Source organism: Garra rufa, chromosome 12 (assembly GCF_049309525.1).
Source record: "Garra rufa chromosome 12, GarRuf1.0, whole genome shotgun sequence".
Lineage (NCBI taxonomy): Eukaryota > Metazoa > Chordata > Actinopteri > Cypriniformes > Cyprinidae > Garra > Garra rufa.
Window position 1 is genome coordinate 1,797,568 of NC_133372.1, and position 20,652 is coordinate 1,818,219.

Genomic DNA, 20,652 nt, shown 5'->3' on the forward strand with positions numbered 1-20,652 from the left:
CAGGACCCACTGCACCAACATAAGATCTGACAGCGGCTCTGAGGATTTCATCCCGGTACCTAACAGCAGCAAGGGTAGCGTTCACTAGCACATGGAGGTCTGTGTGATCCTCCAATGATACTCCTCTCCAATACCATCAGTGACCCACTGCCAAACCAGTCATGCTGGATGATGTTGCAGGCAGCGTAACATTCTCCATATCATCTCCAGACTCTTTAACATCTGTCAAAAATGCTCAGTGTGAACCTTCTCCCATCTGTGAAGACAACAGAGCCCCAATGGTGGACCTGCTGATTCTTGTGTTCTCTGGCAAATGCCAATCGAGGTGATGATACTGAACTGAGCACAGGTCCCCCTACAGGACGACAGGCCCTCATGCCACCCTCATGGAGTCTGTTTCTGACAGTTTGGTCAGTAACATGTACACCAGTCACCTACTGGAGGTTAGTTTGTAGGACTCTAGCAGTGCTCCTCCTGTTTCTCCTTGGTCAAAGGAGCAGACACAGGTCTGGCTGCAGGTTTGTTGTCCTTCTATGACTCTGGCCAGCTCTCCTCATGTAATGGCCGTCTCCTGGTATCTCCTCCATGATTTTGAGACTGTGCTAGGAGTCACACCAAACCTCCTTGTGACAGCACGTATGGATGTGTCATCCTGGAGGAACTGGACTGTCTATGTAACGTGATTGAGTTACAGGTACTGCCTCATTATACACGGAGTGAGAAGGACTCTGACAAAACACAGGACTAGAGATGAATCAGTCAGGAAGGACAAGGAGAGAGCAATTGTCTGTGGACACCATCTGCAAAACCATTACCTTTTGGGGGTTGTTCTGCTGTTGCCACTCAAGCACCTGTTATCACTTTCATTTGCACTTTGGTCAAATCAAGTAAGTGTTAAAATAAGAGTAGAAAAGAATATCTGTAAACATCTGTAAATTAATCAGTATTTTACCTAGAAACGCTTTACAAATGTTGCTAATCAAACAGACACACATGAACTAACACACCGAATACAGGCACAAATGTAAATGTGTGAATACAGGAGGAGCTCTGACATCACTGTAGTTCAGAGAGAGACTCAGAGAAAGTGAAAGTGAGACTTTATCTGCAACATTGTGGACGTCTGAAACGATCAAACTCTTTAGACAACAGAATATTGAGAATATTGACCCTTCTGGACACATCTGATACTCACAGGTAAGTGATGGAAATATAAGAGAGATTGTCCTGAACAGGTTTCTAATGGAACTGATCTGGTTTAGTAGGGTTTATGTCAGACTGGAGTACGTTGAACAGAAGCAGGTTTAAGCGTGTCAGAATCTCCACTGCTTTAGTTGTTTACAGCACTTAAATTATATCAGAGCTGTATTAACAGTATGTCATTTGATTGATTGTAGAGCAAAGATTGGTGTTTTTGTCATTTTGTCACATTTTAACAAAAATTTCTTGATGTTTTGTAAAGACTAAAGAAACAGGAAGTAAATGACCTGCACACAAACCTGCTACACTGCAGCTGAAAATCACTTGAACTTTAAACAAGATGAGAATGACTCTTTATCATATATTTTGTGGATAAATGTATAAGAGATATATGTCTGTTGGAAAATATATTGTTTGTTCTTTGCACTTTCTTTAATCTAAACAGCAGGTCAAAGTTCAGATTGTTCACTGAGTTTATGAGTCACTCACTGTGTTTCAAATCAGTTCTTACATGAGATTTAATAAATTTAATATAGATATAGCTGTCATACAATTTGGTTTTATGTCTAAAAAAAATGGAAACTAACATTTTTCTTGAAGAGGCTTTAAGAGGGAAAGAACAATGGCAGAATCTTCACTAACAGCAAGAAAAACCAGGAGAAAGAGTATTGAAGATTCACGTCCAAGTAAGTCAACAACCCAGAAAACCCAGTGTATGAATAACTTTTGCTTTTCTCTTATAATATTTAATATGTACAGTTAAGGAATGTAAAACAGATGATAAAATAATTTCAGCTTGACACAATAATTCTTGTTCATGTATTTATTTATTTATTAGGTAAGTGGTTGTAATGTGGTTCACATTTGAGTTCTGATCAGCTTCTGGGTTAATTTTACAATAATGACCATCTGACTGTACATGATCTCTTATATATTTGAGTTTCTTCAAAGTCATCAAACTCTTTACATTCTTCATGGGATTCTTCATAAACAGTATTAAAGGAGTTCACACTAATTCTAAATAATGTCTCTTTCCAGTAATGTCATCCTCCAGTGGTCCTCTGTCTGAGGATCTTCAGTGCTCTATATGTCTGGACGTGTTCACTGATCCAGTCAGCACTCCATGTGGACACAACTTCTGCAAGACCTGTCTGAATAAGTGCTGGGACAACAGTCAGACCTGCAGCTGTCCATACTGTAAAGAAACATTCAAGCAAAGACCTGATCTCAAGATTAATACCACACTCAGAGAGCTTGTAGGTCACTATAAAAAGAAAACTCCAGAGAAAACAACTGATGTTCTGTGTGATTTCTGTGAGGAGAGAAAGCTGAAAGCCCTGAAGTCGTGTCTGGTGTGTCAGAGCTCTTACTGTGAAACTCACCTGGAGCCTCATTTGAGAGTGGCACGTTTGAAGAAACACAAACTGATGGATCCTGTGAGTAATCTGGAGGACTATATATGTCAGAAACATGAGAGACCTCTGGATCTGTTCTGTAGAGATGATCAGACATGTGTGTGTTCATTCTGCTCTGTGAAAGACCACAAGAACCACAACACTGTTCCTATAGAAGAGGAGAGTCAAGAGAAGAAGGTAGAAGTTATTGTAGTTTTAAAGGACTGATATCATGAGAAATCAGATTTTATTTCATTTTGTGAAATAAAAGCTCATTATGAAAACATACTGTAAGTTCTGTTTTATGATAAACAAGTCTGAGTTGTTCTCTCTATAGACTGAACTGATGAAGACACAGAAAGACGTGCAGCAGATGATCCAGGACAGAACAAAGAAGATTCAAGACATCAAACAATCAGCAGAAGTCAGAAAAGTGAGTTTAAAATATTGTTATAAAATAATTATTATATATAATTTGGTTGCTTTAGTTTAGCTGTGTGGCTGTGTTCTACTCTGAAGAGCTCATCTCTATGCCATGATCCCTTTGAAGGGTTTACTCACTAGAGTTAGTGCTTTGAAGGAATAAAGGGTGTAGGGAACCAACTAATGGTGTCTATCGAACACACTTCTGTGCTGTCTTACAACATCTGTGTCACAAGTTAAACATGCACAAAGAATCAAGGGAGTATAAAGTGTCCATCACTTGAATCATTGGAAATCTTTCAGTCTGAAGGGCCCTTTGAAGTGTCAAATGAAGAAGCATTAATATGAGTTTTGAGAAGCGCGCTGTGTATTAATAGTGGGGGTTTTACAGTGACTCTTTCTATAGGTTACACTGTTACATCAGTAGGTGGCGACAAATAAACCTCTCTATGATTGAGTCATTGATTTTGATTTATTCGCTCAAATGATTCATTTAAAAACAGGAATGAATCAACACTACAGTTTGTTGCAGCTTTGTTTCCAACTAGTATATTTAGGGATCAGAGCAAATACAAACAAGGATAATAATTTGTCTAAAATGTAAGTTAGTTATCATTAACTTATTTATTTAATTGTTGTACACTTGTAACCACACTGATGGTCTGAATATCAACATGACTGTGACCTGATCACTTAGTAAAGAAATAGCACACCTCTCCTCAACATGATTGAACAACACATGATTTGAGGAATCATTCAGTGCAAACAGTGCAGGATGAAGTTTAATACTTCAGTTGAGGGATTCTGAAACCCTTTAAAAACACATTTATGTATCTGGAAAAAAATTGTATGAGCAACAGTAACACAGATTCTTCTCTTAGTAAACACTGCTAATAATTTGTTGACTGTTTTGGTTGAGCAGAGAAACACAGAGAAGGAGAAAGCAGCCCATGTGGAGCTCTTCACTGATCTCATCCGCTCCATTGAGAGATATCAGACTGAACTGCTGGAGATGATGGAGGAGCAGCAGAAAGCAGCAGAGAAACAGGAGGAAGAGCTGATTGAAGAGCTGGAGCAGGAGATCACTGAGCTAAAGATGAGAAACACTGAGCTGGAGCAGCTCTCACACACTGAAGATCACCTCCACCTCCTACAGGTCAGTCAACATGATCTCTCTGATCAATCATAATGCAGTATATGACACCAGAACACTCCCCATGCTGAAGGATTTCTCCTCTCTCCTGCTGTAGATTCACTCATCCCTGTGCAGCCCTACAAACACCAGGAACTGGCCTGAGATCAGTATGAAGACTCATGAGAGTCTGGAGACTCTGAGGAGAGATCTGACTCAACTGAAGGACACTATAGATGAGAAACTCACACAAACTGGTACATCAATACATACACTGATCAGATAGAAACATGATGATGTACTCTATTCTTTAAATATAACATTAACTATACAGCAAAAAAATATATATATTCAAATATATTTTTTAAATGTATATATTTTTGTACATATTTTGGGCCATTTTACACACTGTAAAAAACACTGGTAAAAAAACAGTTAAATTGTTGACAGCAATGGCTACCAAACAGAAACCATAAACTAAAGTAAAATATACTAATTTAAATATGCACTTACAGAACTCTTATAGAATTTTTCATTAAATGTTTTACAAAACAGGTATTTCTTGAAATATTCTGATGAGATACCTTAAGTTAAAAAAAAAATTGTAATAAAAAAAGGTGAAATGGCATTAATCACAATAGAAATCCATGTAAATTTTCATGAAACAATTTAACAGAAAAACAGATTTTTTTTTCATGACATTCTTTGTAAAATGCAATAACACATGGATTAGTTGATGTATATATAGACATATTTGCATTAGTGAATACAAAATCATTCTCAACAATCTCAACAATGGTGACAAAATATTCAGATAAATAAATCAGCTTTTAACATCACAAAACAACCTATAGATTCACAAAACAAAGCTTTTGTTGATTGTCACCACTGTTGAGATTCATGCGCTGATTCTTGATGTCTCTGTGCATCTAAAACATAGAGCTTAATAGTCAATAGCCCCAGTAGTTAACAAAGCTAGTCTCTTAATGTGTTATTCTTAATATCTTCTTACTGATGACCAGTTTTCCCTTGTATTTATTGCTTTAACAAACAGGTTTTAGAAACACAGAGTTAAAGCAGCCAGACAAAATCATTTTAATCAAGAGTCAAGAGCTCAACTAATGCAAACACCGAACTTTAATATTTTCAACAAAACATCAACATCTGAAACTCTGTTAATTCTTGAAATGAACTTTTGTATAAAATTAAGTCAGGTTTGTAATAAATGAAGATGCTCAGATCGTGAGAGATCTGGTAGCGTTTATTCTTTTGCTGCAAGTAATTTGACTTTATTTATTTATTTTTAAGTTTAAAGAAATTTTTGCACTTTATTTTACTTAAAGTTTAACAGTTTTTGTTAGGGAGGTGTTTCTGCCGGTCATTTGACCATGTTTTGTTGTTTTTGTTGTTTTTATTTGTTTTGTTTTTTTGTTTTGTTTTTTTACTATTTTTAAAAAATAGTAAAATTTGGTGCCATTTGCACCATCTGGTGGTGATTTCATGAATTATTATCACTATTATTTTTGTAATTTTACATACATTTCTATGAAATTCTATGATAATGATGTAATACTTAAAATAACAGCCAAAATGTTAATTTTACAGATACTTTGCAACGTTTTGCATAGAATTTAAAATGAAAATATATTAATATATTTAAAAGATGTATTTTTTTAAATATATATTTATACATTCAAATACCAAGAAATATATTTGCCAAAATATGTTTGAAAATACATTTAAGTCAAGTCAAGTCAAGTCACCTTTATTTATATAGCGCCTTTTACAATACAGATTGTGTCAAAGCAACTGCACAGTATTTAAACAGCACAATAGTGTGTAAGTAACGCATTATTGTAACAATCAATTTTCAGTTAAAAGCAGTTCATCAATGAATTCAGTGATATCATCGTCAGTTCAGTTCAAATAGTGTACGATATCGCTGGAAAGTGTCCCCAACTAAGCAAGCCAGAGGCGACAGCGGCAAGGAACCAAAACTCCACAGGTGACAGAAATGGAGAAAAAAACCTTGGGAGAAACCAGGCTCAGTCGGGGGACCAGTTCTCCTCTGGCCAGACCAAACAACAGTTTGTACCAATGTCTGATTGTAGAGAACTCATCAGGATCCTGTGGTGTAGCGCCGATGGCCGTCAAGGTTGGCGAGGTCTTTATTGATGATCCGCCTTGGAGCTCATCTGGTTGACATCCACGGCTATTGAAGTCATCTCCAGGTGGTGATCCATGATCTAAGCTGGGTACGGACTGGATCCGGGGGACTGCAGTGACCATCTGATCCGGATACAGGCTGGGTCTGGAGGCTACGGTGACCTCGGAATAAGAATGAAACAGACTAATATTAGCGTAGATGCCATTCTTTTTACGATGCAACGAGTGCATCAGGTGTTATGGGAGGTGTTTTCGGTTCCGGTTGACCTAATTAATTTACATGAATATATTTTCTACTGATTTATTTTTGGCACATTTCTGTATATTTTTTTATATATATATTTCTATATATAAAATACATTTTACAAAATATATAAAAAATGGGCAAAAAAATATATTTGCTCAAATATATGTTCTAGTAATATATTTTAGGCCATATATAAAATATTTTTAAAAAGCATTTTAAAAATAAATTTTGACCTCCTTTTTTGTCCAAAAAAAGCATTTTCTTGCAACAGAAATATATTTATAAATGATTGCTGGAACTAAATATATTTACTATTTCAAAAATATATTTAATTGAGCTTCACTGTTTGCAACATACACTACAAAAGCTTTTTTTGTATGTTTTTAAAGAAGCTTCTTCTGCTCATCAAGGCTGTGTTGATTTGATCAAAATACAGAAAAAAAATGTAATGTTGGGAAATATTATTATGTTGTAAAACAATGTTTTTTAATTTAAATTAAATTAAAATGTAATTTGTATCTTTGGGGTCAGTAAATATTTATTCTCATTTTTTAAAGAAATAAACACTTTTATTCAGCAAGGATGTGTTAAATTAATAGAAAGTGATAGCAAAGATTTATATTGTTAGACAAGATTTATATTTTGAATAAATGCTGTTCTTTTTAACTCAATATTCATCAAAGAATCACAGGTCCTAAAAAATATTTGGCAGCACCAGAACTGTTTTCAACATTAATAATTCTAATAATAAATCAGCATAATGATTTCTGAAAGATCATGTAACACTTAAGACTGGAGTAACAGCTGATGACAATTCAGCTTTGCATCACAAAAATAAATTGTATTTTAAAGTATATAAAAAAACGTTTTTTATTGTAATAATATTTTGCAATATTACCATTTTGTTCTGTATTTTTGATCAAATACAGTAAATGCAGCCTTGATGAGCTTTAGTGACTTCTTAAAATTTTTGAGCAGTAGTGTATATTCAGCATACATTTCAATATATTTTGGCCACAAATAAATATATATTTTGCCATATGTTCTTGTCATTAGTGTCTAGAGAGCTGAAGTGGATGCAGCAGTATGCAGGTACAGTGTGACTCTATACTACACTAGTTTACATTCATACACTCACAGCTTCATTACTGCACTACAATAAAAAAAACAAAAAACAATGGATTAAATTAGGGATGCACCGATCCTTATCGGCCGATCACTTGCACGGTTCTGTAATCAGCGGTAAATGCCATCAGGTGCGTGATTTCACGTTGAGCCGTAGCCGTAGCCTATATACTGGCTGTGTGTAGTATATACGGCTCAACGTGAAATCACGCACCTGATGGCATTTACCGCTAATTACAGAACCGGCTTTACTGACAAAACGCGCAAGCATTATCGGCCGATGCATCCCTAGATTAAATATTAAAAACAGCATCACAAAATGTGTGTATTGGTTGGTTGTGATGGATATTCTCTGTTTTCTCAGTGGATGTGACTCTGGATCCTGATACAGCTCAACCATATCTCATCCTGTCTGATGATGGAAAACAAGTGAGAGATGGAGACATTGAGCAGAAACTCCCAGACAAACCAGAGAGATTTGATTACTGTGCCTGTGTTTTGGGAAAGGAGGGATTCTCCTCAGGGAGATTTTATTTTGAGGTGCAGGTGAAGGAAAAGACTGAATGGGATTTAGGAGTGGCCAGAGAATCCATTAACAGGAAGGGAAAGATCAAACTGAATCCCAGTAATGGATACTGGACTGTGTGGCTGAGGAATGGAAATGAATATGAGGCTCTCTCTGTTCCTTCTGTGTCTCTGTCTCTGAGAGTGAAGCCGCAGCGGGTCGGTGTGTTTGTGAATTATGAGGAGGGTCTGGTCTCCTTTTATGATGTGGAGTCCAGCTCTCATATCTACTCTTTCACTGGTCAGTCTTTCACTGAAAAACTCTATCCATATTTTAGCCCATGCCCTAATGATGGAGGTAAAAACTCAAGTCCACTGATCATCACACCTGTCAATGATAATAAATGAATTTAAACTCCTAATATGAAAGATTAAAATAATAATTTTTATCATTAAAAGTCTTAAAGCATTATGTGCTGCTATTTTTATCATTTTAATATTAAAAATCTATATGCTATAATTAGATATTTTTATGTAAATATATAATGTTTGTTCAATAATTATTTCTTTTCATAAAAAATTGTGCCATTTTTCTGCCATCTCCACTTGACAAAGTAAAATTGCTATCATCTATCTATCTATCTATCTATCTATCTATCTATCTATCTATCTATCTATCTATCTATCTATCTATCTATCTATCTATCTATCTATCTATATTATAGCAAATTAGCTCAAAAGGGAAAATTTTATGATATAACTGGATATAATTAATTATGAATATTTAGCTCAGATCTCAGAATTAACTGTAGCAGAATCAATATTATTAGATCTGACAGTATAATCATTTATCAATTCAAGGAAAGAGTATTTTTCTGTCCAAGAAAGAGTAACTTTCCTACTTTAGTCAGTACTTGCAGTAACTTAGCATGTAGCAAGATCAACATTCAGGGACTTTGAATTGTGGTCAGCACACAGAGACAATCAGTTGTGAATATAAGAGATTTAATAAATGAACTGCAATTTTCCCAGAATATACATTTATACTTGTGCATGATTTTGAAACGGTTTGTTCGAATCTGTTTTGAGTGTAATGTCTGTAAACCCCTCGCTTCCATAAGCTTACTCTGCTCTGATTGGTCAGCTGGACAAACCTGTTGTTGCTCAGAGAGGAGTACTTTAGCAAGTTAGCGAGCGCTCATCTGTGTTTCCTAGTCTGTGGTTGATTTTGATGTCGCGAGTTGAAATTGTAGCCACATTGTTTTGTTTTGTTTTTCAGTTGAAGAGTATTAACTAGCTCACATCAAAATTAACATTAGCCTCACAGGAAACACTGAAAATAACACTCAACACCTAACCACTCACAAGATAAAGTACTGATGTTAAATAAACAATGTCAAGATACTGTATGGTAAAGTCCATTATATTTAATATAGTGTTCATTGTGTTATAAATAATCATACTCTTAAAAGTTATAACCACAAATTTGTAAGTATTATAATGTATTATAATTGTTGTTATGATTATCCATCAGTTGATATAACATATTCTGATTTTTTTTTTTTTTTATGCATTATGCATTCATGATAATGCCTTAGAAATACCCTTATAAAAGTATGGACTTCACAGAAAGAGCCGCTGTCCTGCAGAGTTTAGCTCCAACCCTAATCAAACACACCTGAACAAGATAATCAATGTCTTCAGGATTACTAAGACTATAAACAGGTGAGGGTTTTTCAGGGTTGGAGCTAAACTCTTCAAGACTGTGGCTCTTTAGGACTGAACTTACCCCTGGACCATCACATGTTTCCTTACTAACGGATTTCTGGAAGGGCCCTTCATCAAGGGATCATCAACTGTTCACTTTCATTTGGAATCTTCTTACAAATGGTGTCTCCTTCCTGAAGTGCCCTTTAATTATATAAATAATATAGAATAGTCATAATAAATAATTGTCTCTAAAAGCCAGACGATTTTATCCTTAAAATGTATCTTACTATGTAGTGCCCTTTAATTTGGAGCATGAGAAACTGGGGGAGTGACTTGTGTCAGAGATGTGTCACTTTTCTCGGAGCTGATTGGGGCCGAATTTGTATTTAGGGGCCTCATTTATAAAATGTACAGATTTGATCTTAATAAGCTTAAATCCACATCAGTGCTCATATTTATAAAAACTGCCTTTGACGTGGAAAAGTGCTTATTATCACATCAGGGTCTGAGCAGATATACACACCTTTTCTTGTCGGAGTACTGCAGGTTTTTGGAAATGTAAGCTGTTCTTGCTGCTCGCTGTTCTAAATTAAATGATTTGGACGATGACTGGTGATATTTTACAATATACAGTTTCTTTTATTGCAAATCCAGATAGCACCGAAACTTATCATGTGCAAAATCTTAAGATGTGTCATGGTTATGACGCATCTCTTTCTGAGGAGAGGGGTATGTAACAGGGTTAACTGTTACTCGTTCCTACTCCCCACTAGGGGGCGCTGAAGGTTAAAAACCTCAAGTATTTAACCAGGTAGCAGAGTAGAGGTAGTGAGATTTGTTTGGAAGAGGGAAGCATGGTAGTGCCCTATTTCCTCTGCAAATTTCATGTGGAGTCCTGATTGAGAAACTTTGTTTCCATTTCAATCATATGGACTTTTTAAATGATACTTTGTATCTGGGTTTAAAACCGCATGAAAGGCAAAGGCTTTACTGTCAGGGATGTCAAGGAAACCCTTCCCAACGGATTATTTGTGCTGCAGTTGCTTTGTGGATTATCTTGAGTCCTGAATATAAGTATTGACTAAGTGGACCATTGTTTGGGACTGTCTGAAATTTTTTTTTATCTCATTTGATGATACAGGATTTTGATATGGAATACCGTCTGGGACAATTTTTATTGTTCATTTTCTGTATGTGTGTTTTCACAGTAATTGATGTGTATCTCTGAAACTCTGATAATTTATAATTATTCTATTGATTTTGTTTCTTTTGTTGGTGATTAATTTACATTCTTCAATTCATGGGTTGTATAAGGCTCCGTCCACACGAAGCCGGTGCTTTCCCTATCCGATCATTTTTTTTCCTCGTTCTAAAAAATTCCGTAAACACGAAACCACTGAAAACGGTGTAGTATATATGCCAGACCAGTGTGGGGTGCTGTAATTCTGCCATAGAGATACGCTATACACGGAGAAGAAGACTTTGAGCATGCGCATAACCTTGCGCGCTGAAATATGAACTAAGAAGAAGAAGACGAAGATGCAAACATCACTTGTTGCTCATAACAGTTGCATAGAAGCAAATAGATTTTGCTGTAATAAAGCTATAGGCTTAGTAGCAACACGAACACAATCATGTAGTCCGCCAATTTTGGGCGAATTCCAAACGGAAGGGCGGATCCCTATGCCCTACTCCCTCCGAAGGGCAGAGCCCTTTGAAGTGAGTTCTTTTAAGGGAGTAGGGCATTTCTGTCTCTTTTAAGCGTTTGGAACTCCCTTTGCAAAGGGAACGACTGACGAAATGTTACCTTGACAACGCTGCGTGTGCGTGCAGCATTCAGCACTCTTATCAGTTGTTGTAAATAAATACTTCTTTTCATTATTATTTTATTTAAATATTTATTTTATTTACTAATACACTTTTCTTAAACTAAACATGCTTAAACTTGCTTACACTACCGTCTTAAATTACATTTTTATCACTGACGAAAAATATTTTGTATTACATTAAAATAAAGTCAAATTTAATCAGCCTATTCTACCTAAGTATGTATGTGAAGTCGAAAATCAACCCCAACTTTGCTTTAAAATGCATTGCAAGAGCTCCTAACTGAAGATCATGTGATCACTAACGGAAATCACTTCCGTGAAGTGACCATGGAATGTTCCCTTCTCTAACGGCCTTCTGGAAGGGCCCTTCGTGAAGGGATTACGTTGCTCACTTTCGTTTGGAACGTCCCTACAAATGGCGTCCCCTTCTAGAAGTGCCCTTGAAGGGCGCAAAATAGCCGTTTGGAATTCGCCCATTGTTGTTGCTGTTACGTGTGACGCAGCCGACACGTGATGTGATGACATCATCGTTTCAAAAAATATACGGATTGGCTGTACACACGAAACGGCGAGGGTGTCGTTTTCAGATTTATCCACTTTGGGACCCGGTTTCAAAAAATAGCGGATTCAGTCTCCTAAAACGCCGGATCCGTGTGGATGAAACGCCAATACGATAAAAAATGTATACGTATACAGCGAAACGCGTCTCCGTGTGGACAGGCCCTAAGTAGATGTGTGAGATTGTATTGTTGGTTTTTGATCAATGATTGACGTTTGAAACTTATAGCATTATAAAAGGGTCTGAGAAAACCTGATCTAAGCCTTTGTGTTTGTGATAAGATGCTGGGAAGCCTAAACTAAGAAGTCTTTTAGTTGGTGGGGCCCTCTTCATTTTTTTTATATATAGTTTCGAGCCTCTATTGTGGCCAGTGGTTATAACCTAACAGCAGCAAGGGTACCGTTCACTAGCACATGGAGGTCTGTGTGATCCTCCAATGATACTCCTCTCCAATACCATCAGTGACCCACTGCCAAACCAGTCATGCTGGATGATGTTGCAGGCAGCGTAACATTCTCCATAGCATCTCCAGACTCTAACATCTGTCAAATGTGCTCAGTGTGAACCTTCTCCCATCTGTGAAGACAACAGAGCCCCAATGGTGGACCTGCTGATTCTTGTGTTCTCTGGCAAATGTCAATTGAGCTGCATGATACTGAACTGAGCACAGGTCCCCCTACAGGACGACAGGCCCTCATGCCACCCTCATGGAGTCTGTTTCTGACAGTTTGGTCAGTAACATGTACACCAGTCGCCTACTGAAGGTCATTTTGTAGGACTCTGGCAGTGCTCCTCCTGTTTCTCCTTGGTCAAAGGAGCAGACACAGGTCTGGCTGCAGGTGTTGTCCTTCTATGACTCTAACCAGCTCTCCTCATGTAATGGCCGTCTCCTGGTATCTCCTCCATGATTTAGAGACTGTGCTCGGAGTCACACCAAACCTCCTTGTGACAGCACGTATGGATGTGTCATCCTGGAGGAACTGGACTGTCTATGTAACGTGATTGAGTTACAGGTACTGCCTCATTATACACAGAGTGAGAAGGACTCTAACAAAACACAGGACTAGAGATGAATCAGTCAGGAAGGACAAGGAGAGAGCAATTGTCTGTGGACACCATCTGCAAAACCATTACCTTTTGGGGGTTGTTCTGCTGTTGCCACTCAAGCACCTGTTATCACTTTCATTTGCACTTTGGGAAACTCAAGTAAGTGTTACAATAAGAGTAGAAAAGAATATCTGTAAACATCTGTAAATTAATCAGCATTTTACCTAGACACTGTTTACAAATGTTGCCAAACAATCAGGTGTGCTGAAATCTCTTCTTCATGAGCTGACAAACACCAGTCCCAATACAAACAGACACACATGAACTAACACACCGAATACAGGCACAAATGTAAATGTGTGAATACAGGAGGAGCTCTGACATCACTGTAGTTCAGAGAGAGACTCAGAGAAAGTGAAAGTGAAACTTTATCTGCAACATTGTGGACGTCTCAAACGATCAAACTCTTTAGACAACAGAATATTGAGAATATTGACCCTTCTGGACACATCTGATACTCACAGGTAAGTGATAGAAATATAAGAGAGATTGTCTTGAACAGGTTTCTAATGGAACTGATCTGGTTTAGTAGGGTTTATGTCAGACTGGAGTACGTTGAACTGAAGCAGGTTTAAGCGTGTCAGATACTCCACTGCTTTAGTTGTTTACCGCACATAAATTATATCAGAGTTGTATTAACAGTGTGTCATTTGGTTGATTGTAAAGCAAAGTTTGCTGTTTTTGTCATTTTGTCACTTTTGACAAAAAAAAAATCTTGACGTTTTGTAAAGATTAAAGAAACAGGAAGTAAATGATCTGCAGAAAACTGAACACAAACCTGCTACACTGCAGCTGAAAATCACTAACATTTAACAAGATGAGAATGACTCTTGATCATATATTTTGTGGAGACATGTATAAGAGATATATGTCTGTTGAAAAATATATTGCTTGTTCTTTGCACTTTCTTTAATCTAAACAGCAGGTCAACGTTCAGATTGTTCATTGAGTTTATGAGTCACTCATTGTGTTTCAAATCAGTTCTTACACGAGATTTAACCAATTTAATATAGATATTGATTTAGCTATCATGATACAATTTGGTTTTATGTCTAAAAAAGAAAAACTAACATTTTTTTCTTGAAAAGGCTTTAAGAGCGAAAGAACAATGGCAGGATCTTCACTAACAGCAAGAAAAACCAGAAGTATCGAAAGTTTACCTCCATGTAAGTCAATAACACAGAAAACACTGAGTGAATGACTTTTACTTTTCTCTTATATTATTTAATATGTACAATTCAGGAATATAAAGCGGATTATAAAATAATTTCAGTTTAACACAATAATTATTCTTCATGTATTTATTTATTTATTAGGTAAGTGTTTGTGTAGTGAGCTTCATGTTTGGGTTCTGATCAGCTTCTGGGTTAATTTTACAATAATGACTAACTGACTGTAGATGATCTCTTATATATTTCAGTTTCTTGAAAGTCATCACACTTTGTCTCTAGACACATTTTTTACATTCTTCATGGGATTCTTCATAAACAGTATTGAAGGAGTTCACACTAATCCTAAATAATGTCTCTTTCCAGTAATGTCATCCTCCAGTGGTCCTCTGTCTGAGGATCTTCAGTGCTCTATATGTCTGGACGTGTTCACTGATCCAGTCAGCACTCCATGTGGACACAACTTCTGCAAGACCTGTCTGAATAAGTGCTGGGACAACAGTCAGACCTGCAGCTGTCCATACTGTAAAGAAACATTCAAGCAAAGACCTGATCTCAAGATTAATACCACACTCAGAGAGCTTGTAGGTCACTATAAAAAGAAAACTCCTGAGAAAACAACTGATGTTCTGTGTGATTTCTGTGAGGAGAGAAAGCTGAAAGCCCTGAAGTCGTGTCTGGTGTGTCAGAGCTCTTACTGTGAAACTCACCTGGAGCCTCATTTGAGAGTGGCAGGTTTGAAGAAACACAAACTGATGGATCCTGTGAGTAATCTGGAGGACTATATATGTCAGAAACATGGGAGACCTCTGGATCTGTTCTGTAGAGATGATCAGACATGTGTGTGTTCAATCTGCACTGTGACAGACCACAAGAACCACAACACTGTTCCTTTAGAAGAGGAGAGTCAAGAGAAGAAGGTAGAAGTTATTGTACTTTTAAAGGACTGATATCATGACAATCAGATTTTATTTCATTTTGTGTAATTAAAGCTCATTATGAAAACATACTGTAAGTTTAATCTGTGTTATGATAAACAAGTCTGTGTTGTTCTCTCTATAGAATGAACTGATGAAGACACAGAAAGATGTGCAGCAGATGATCCAGGACAGAACCAAGAAGATTCAAGACATCAAACACTCAGCAGAAGTCAGAAAAGTGAGTTCAAAATATAGTAATAAAAAATGTAAATAACTATTATATATCATTTATTTTTATTAGTTTAGCTGTGTGGCTGTGTTCTACTCTGAAGAGCTCATCTCTATGCCATGATCCCTGTGAAGGGTTTACCCACTAGAGTTAGAGCTTTGAAGGAATAAAGGGTTTAGGGAACCAACTAATGGTTTCTATAGAACACACTTCTGTGCTGTCTTACAACATCTGTGTCACAAGGTAAACATGCACAAAGAATCAAGGGAGTATAAAGTGTCCATCACTTGAATCCTTGGGAATCTTTCATTCTGAAGGACCCTTTGAAGTGTCAAATGAAGAAGCATTAATATGAGTTTTGAGATGCGCACTGTGTATTAATAGTGGGGGTTTTACAGGGACTCTTTCTAAAGGTTACATTGTTACATCAGTAGGTGGCGACAAATAAACCTCTCTATGTCATTGATTTTGATTCATTTGCTCAGATGATTCATTTAAAAACAGGAATGAATCAACACTACAGTTTGTTGCGGATTTGTTTCAAACTAGTATATTTAGGGGTACAAACAAGGATAATAATTTATCTAAAATGTAAGTTAGTTATCATTAACTTATTTATTTTATTGTTGTACACTTGTAACCACACTGATGGTCTGAATATCAACATGACTGTGACCTGATCACTTAGTAAAGTAATAGCACACCTCTCCTCAACATGATTGAAAAACACATGATTTGAGGAATCATTCAGTGCAAACAGTGCAGGATGAAGTTTAATACTTCAGTTGAGGGATTCTGAAACCCCTTAAAAACACATTTATGTATCTGGAAAAAAAAAAATGTATGAGCTACAGTAACACAGATTCTTCTCTTAGTAAACACTGCTAATAATTTGTTGACTGTTTTGGTTGAGCAGAGAAACACAGAGAAGGAGAAAGCAGCCCATGTGGAGCTCTTCACTGATCTCATCCGCTCCATTGAGAGATATCAGACTGAACTGCTGGAGATGATGGAGGAGCAGCAGAAAGCAGCAGAGAAACAGGAGGAAGAGCTGATTGAAGAGCTGGAGCAGGAGATCACTGAGCTAAAGATGAGAAACACTGAGCTGGAGCAGCTCTCACACACTGAAGATCACCTCCACCTCCTACAGGTCAGTCAACATGATCTCTCTGATCAATCATAATGCAGTATATGACACCAGAACACTCCCCATGCTGAAGGATTTCTCCTCTCTCCTGCTGTAGATTCACTCATCCCTGTGCAGCCCTACAAACACCAGGAACTGGCCTGAGATCAGTATGAAGACTCATGAGAGTCTGGAGACTCTGAGGAGAGATCTGACTCAACTGAAGGACACTATAGATGAGAAACTCACACAAACTGGTACATCAATACATACATTGATCAGATAGAAACATGATTATGTTTTCTATTTGTTAAATATAACATTAACCATACAGCAAAAATATATATATTCAAATATATTTTTAAATGTATATATTTTTGTACATATTTTGGGCCATTTTATGTATACACTGTAAAAAACAATGGTAAAAAAAAACAAAACAAAAAACAGTTAAATTGCTGACAGCAATGGCTACCAAACAGAAACCATAAAATAAAGTAAAATATACTAATTTAAATATGCACTTACAGAACTCTTACAGAATTTTCCATTAAATGTTTTACAAAACAGGTATTTCTTGAAATTCTGATGAGATACCTTAAGTTAAAAAAAAAATAATAAAAAAGGTCAAATGACATAAATCACAAAATAATTCCATGGAAATTTTCATGAAACAATTTGTCATCAATTGTCACCACTGTTGAGATTCATGCGCTGATTCTTGATGTCTCTGTGCATCTAAAACATAGAGCTTAATAGTCAATAGCCCCAGTAGTGAACAAAGCTAGTCTCTTAATGTGTTATTCTTAATATCTTCTTACTGATGACCAGTTTTCCCTTGTATTTATTGCTTTAACAAACAGGCTTTAGAAACACAGAGTTAAAGCAGCCAGACAAAATCATTTTAATCAAGAGTCAAGAGCTCAACTAATGCAAACACCGAACTTTAATATTTTCAACAAAACATCAACATCTGAAACTCTGTTAATTCTTGAAATTAACTTTTGTATAAAATTAAGTCAGACGGGTTTGTAATAAATGAAGATGCTCAGATCTTGAGAGATCACCATTATTTTTGTAATTTTACATACATTTCTATGAAATTTAAGAAAAAAGTGAAAAACTCTAAATAATACAGTATTTGTCTGAATAAAAATGAGAATTACTGTAATGCATCAATAATGATGTAATACTTAAAATAACAGCCAAAATGTTAATTTTACAGATGCTGTTAGTAATTTTACAACGTTTTGTATAGAATTTAAAATGAAAATATAGGCTATTAATATATTTAAAAGATGTATTTTTTAAAAAAAATATATTTATACATTCAAATACCAAGAAATATATTTGCCAAAATATGTTTGAAAATACATTTACATGAATATATTTTCTACTGATTTATTTTTGTCACATTTCTGTATATTTATATATATATATATATATATTTCTACATATAAAATAAATTTTACAAAATATATAAAAAAGACTGGCCAAAAAATATATTTGCTCAAATATATTTTCTAGTAATATATTTTTGGCCATATATAAAATATTTTTAAAAAGCATTTTAAAAGTATATTTTGACCTCTGTATATTTCTGTCCAAAAAAAGCATTTTCTTGCCACATATTTTATTTATATATAAATATATTTATAAATGATGGCTGAAACAAAATATATTTACTATTTCAAATATATATTTCACTGAGCTTCACTGTTTGCAATATACACTACAAAAGCTTTTTTTTTTTTTTTTTATTTGATCAAAATACAAAAAAATAAATGTAATGTTGGGAAATATTATTATGTTGTAAAACAATGTTTTTTTTTTACATTAAAATGTAATTTATATCTGTAATTAAAGTTACATTTTCAGAATCATTACTTAGAAATCATTCTAACATTTATTTTAACATTTATTTATTATCAATGTTGAAAACAGTTGTGCTGCTTAATATTTTTTGCAACCCGTGATAAATTTTTGTTCAATAAAAGGTTAAAAAAAAAACAGCATTTATTTAAAATATAACGGTTTCCTAACAATATATACTATCTTTTCAAAAGTTTGGGGTCAGTAAATATTTATTCTCTTTTTTTTTTTTAGATTTAAACACTTTTATTCAGCAAGGATGTGGTAAATTAATACAAAGAGATAGCATAGATTTATATTGTTAGACAAGATTTATATTTTAACTCAATATTCATCAAAGAATCACAGGTCCTAAAAAAATATTTGGCAGCACCAGAACTGTTTCCAACATTGATAATTCTAATAATAAATCAGCATAATGATTTCTGAAAGATCATGTAACACTTAAGACTGGAGTAACAGCTGATGAAAATTCAGCTTTGCATCACAAGAATAAATTATATTTTAAAGTATATATTTAAAAAAAAAGTTTTTTATTGTAATAATATTTTGCAATATTACCATTTTTTTCTGTATTTTTGATCAAAGACAATAAATGCAGCCTTGATGAGCTTTGGTGACTTCTTTATAAAAAAAACATTAAAAATCTTACCAATCCCAAACTTTTGAGCAGTAGTGTATATTTAGCAAACATTTCATTCTATTTTGGCCTCAAATAAATATATTTTTTGCCATATGTTTTCTTGTCATAGTGTCTAGAGAGCTGAAGGTGATGCAGCAGTATGCAGGTACAGTGTGACTCTATACTACACTAGTTTACATTCATACACTCACAGCTTCATTACTGCACTACAATAAAAAAAAATAATAATAAAAAAGGATTAAATATTAAAAACAGCATCACAAACTGTGTGTATTGGTAGGTTGTGATGGATATTCTCTGTTTTCTCAGTGGATGTGACTCTGGATACTGATACAGCTCTTCCTAATCTCATCCTGTCTGATGATGGAAAACAAGTGAGAGATGGAGACATTAGACAGAAACTCCCAGACAATCCAGAGAGATTTGATACATGTGCCTGTGTCTTGGGAAAGGAGGGATTCTCCTCAGGGAGATTTTATTTTGAGGTGCAGGTGAAGGGAAAGACTAAATGGGATTTAGGAGTGGCCAGAGAATCCATTAACAGGAAGGGAAAGATCACAGTTAGTCCCAGTACAGGACACTGGATTGTGCGGCTGAGGAATGGAAATGAATATAAAGCCTGTGATGATCCTTCTGTGTCTCTGTCTCTGAGAGTGAAGCCGCAGCGGGTCGGTGTGTTTGTGGATTATGAGGAGGGTCTGGTCTCCTTTTATGATGTGGAGTCCAGCTCTCATATCTACTCTTTCACTGGTCAGTCTTTCACTGAAAAACTCTATCCATTATTTAGCCCATGCAATAATGATGGAGGTAAAAACTCAAGTCCACTGATCATCACACCTGTCAATGATAATAAATGATTTTAAACTCCTTATATGAAAGATTAAAATAATGATTTTTATCATTAAAAGTCTGAAAGCATTATGTGCTGCTGTTTTTATCATTTTAATATTAAAAATCTATATGCTATAATTAGACATTTTTTATGTAAATATATAATGTTTGTTCAATAATTATTTAACTTTTCATAAACATTTGTGCCATTTTTTCTGCCACCTCCACCTGACAAAGTAAAATTGCTAATCTATCTATCTATCTATCTATCTATCTGGAATTTAGCTCAAAAGGGAAAATATTATGATTTAACTGGTTATAATTAAATATGAATATTTAGCTCAGATCTCAGAATTAACTGTAGCAGAATCAATATTATTAGATCTGACAGTATAATCATTTATCAATTCAAGGAAAGATTATTTTTCTGTCCAAGAAAGAGTAACTTTCCTACTTTAGTCTAGCA

At 35.3% G+C, this 20,652-nt stretch overlaps 2 protein-coding genes across 2 annotated transcripts; both read left to right on the forward strand.

Moving 5' to 3' along the window:
• Positions 1-1,093: 1,093 nt before the first annotated feature.
• On the forward strand, positions 1,094-8,789 carry LOC141346648 (E3 ubiquitin-protein ligase TRIM39-like). Its single transcript, XM_073851579.1, has 8 exons — positions 1,094-1,197; positions 1,801-1,886; positions 2,239-2,792; positions 2,932-3,027; positions 3,940-4,173; positions 4,268-4,406; positions 7,619-7,654; positions 8,052-8,789. Exons 2-8 carry the CDS (start codon positions 1,823-1,825, stop codon positions 8,597-8,599), a joined length of 1,671 nt encoding a protein of 556 aa, XP_073707680.1. The 5' UTR covers positions 1,094-1,197; positions 1,801-1,822; the 3' UTR covers positions 8,600-8,789.
• Positions 8,790-13,752: 4,963 nt separating this feature from the next.
• LOC141346425 (E3 ubiquitin-protein ligase TRIM39-like) lies at positions 13,753-20,395 on the forward strand. The gene is made up of 8 exons (XM_073851280.1): positions 13,753-13,860; positions 14,485-14,562; positions 14,932-15,485; positions 15,628-15,723; positions 16,631-16,864; positions 16,959-17,097; positions 19,465-19,500; positions 19,665-20,395. Exons 2-8 carry the CDS (start codon positions 14,505-14,507, stop codon positions 20,210-20,212), a joined length of 1,665 nt encoding a protein of 554 aa, XP_073707381.1. The 5' UTR covers positions 13,753-13,860; positions 14,485-14,504; the 3' UTR covers positions 20,213-20,395.
• The last annotated feature ends 257 nt before the right edge of the window (positions 20,396-20,652 follow it).

What these genes read in the sequence shown, in the direction of transcription:
- LOC141346648 (XM_073851579.1), top strand. Translation starts at nt 1,823, where the DNA reads ATGGCAGAATCTTCACTAACAGCAAGAAAAACCAGGAGAAAGAGTATT. An exon ending in TATTGAAGATTCACGTCCAA is followed by an intron (nt 1,887 to 2,238) that starts GTAAGTCAACAA and finishes GTCTCTTTCCAG; the next exon opens with TAATGTCATCCTCCAGTGGT. An exon ending in GTGGATGCAGCAGTATGCAG is followed by an intron (nt 7,655 to 8,051) that starts GTACAGTGTGAC and finishes CTGTTTTCTCAG; the next exon opens with TGGATGTGACTCTGGATCCT.
- LOC141346425 (XM_073851280.1), top strand. Translation starts at nt 14,505, where the DNA reads ATGGCAGGATCTTCACTAACAGCAAGAAAAACCAGAAGTATCGAAAGT. An exon ending in TATCGAAAGTTTACCTCCAT is followed by an intron (nt 14,563 to 14,931) that starts GTAAGTCAATAA and finishes GTCTCTTTCCAG; the next exon opens with TAATGTCATCCTCCAGTGGT. An exon ending in TGAGAAACTCACACAAACTG is followed by an intron (nt 17,098 to 19,464) that starts GTACATCAATAC and finishes TTCTTGTCATAG; the next exon opens with TGTCTAGAGAGCTGAAGGTG.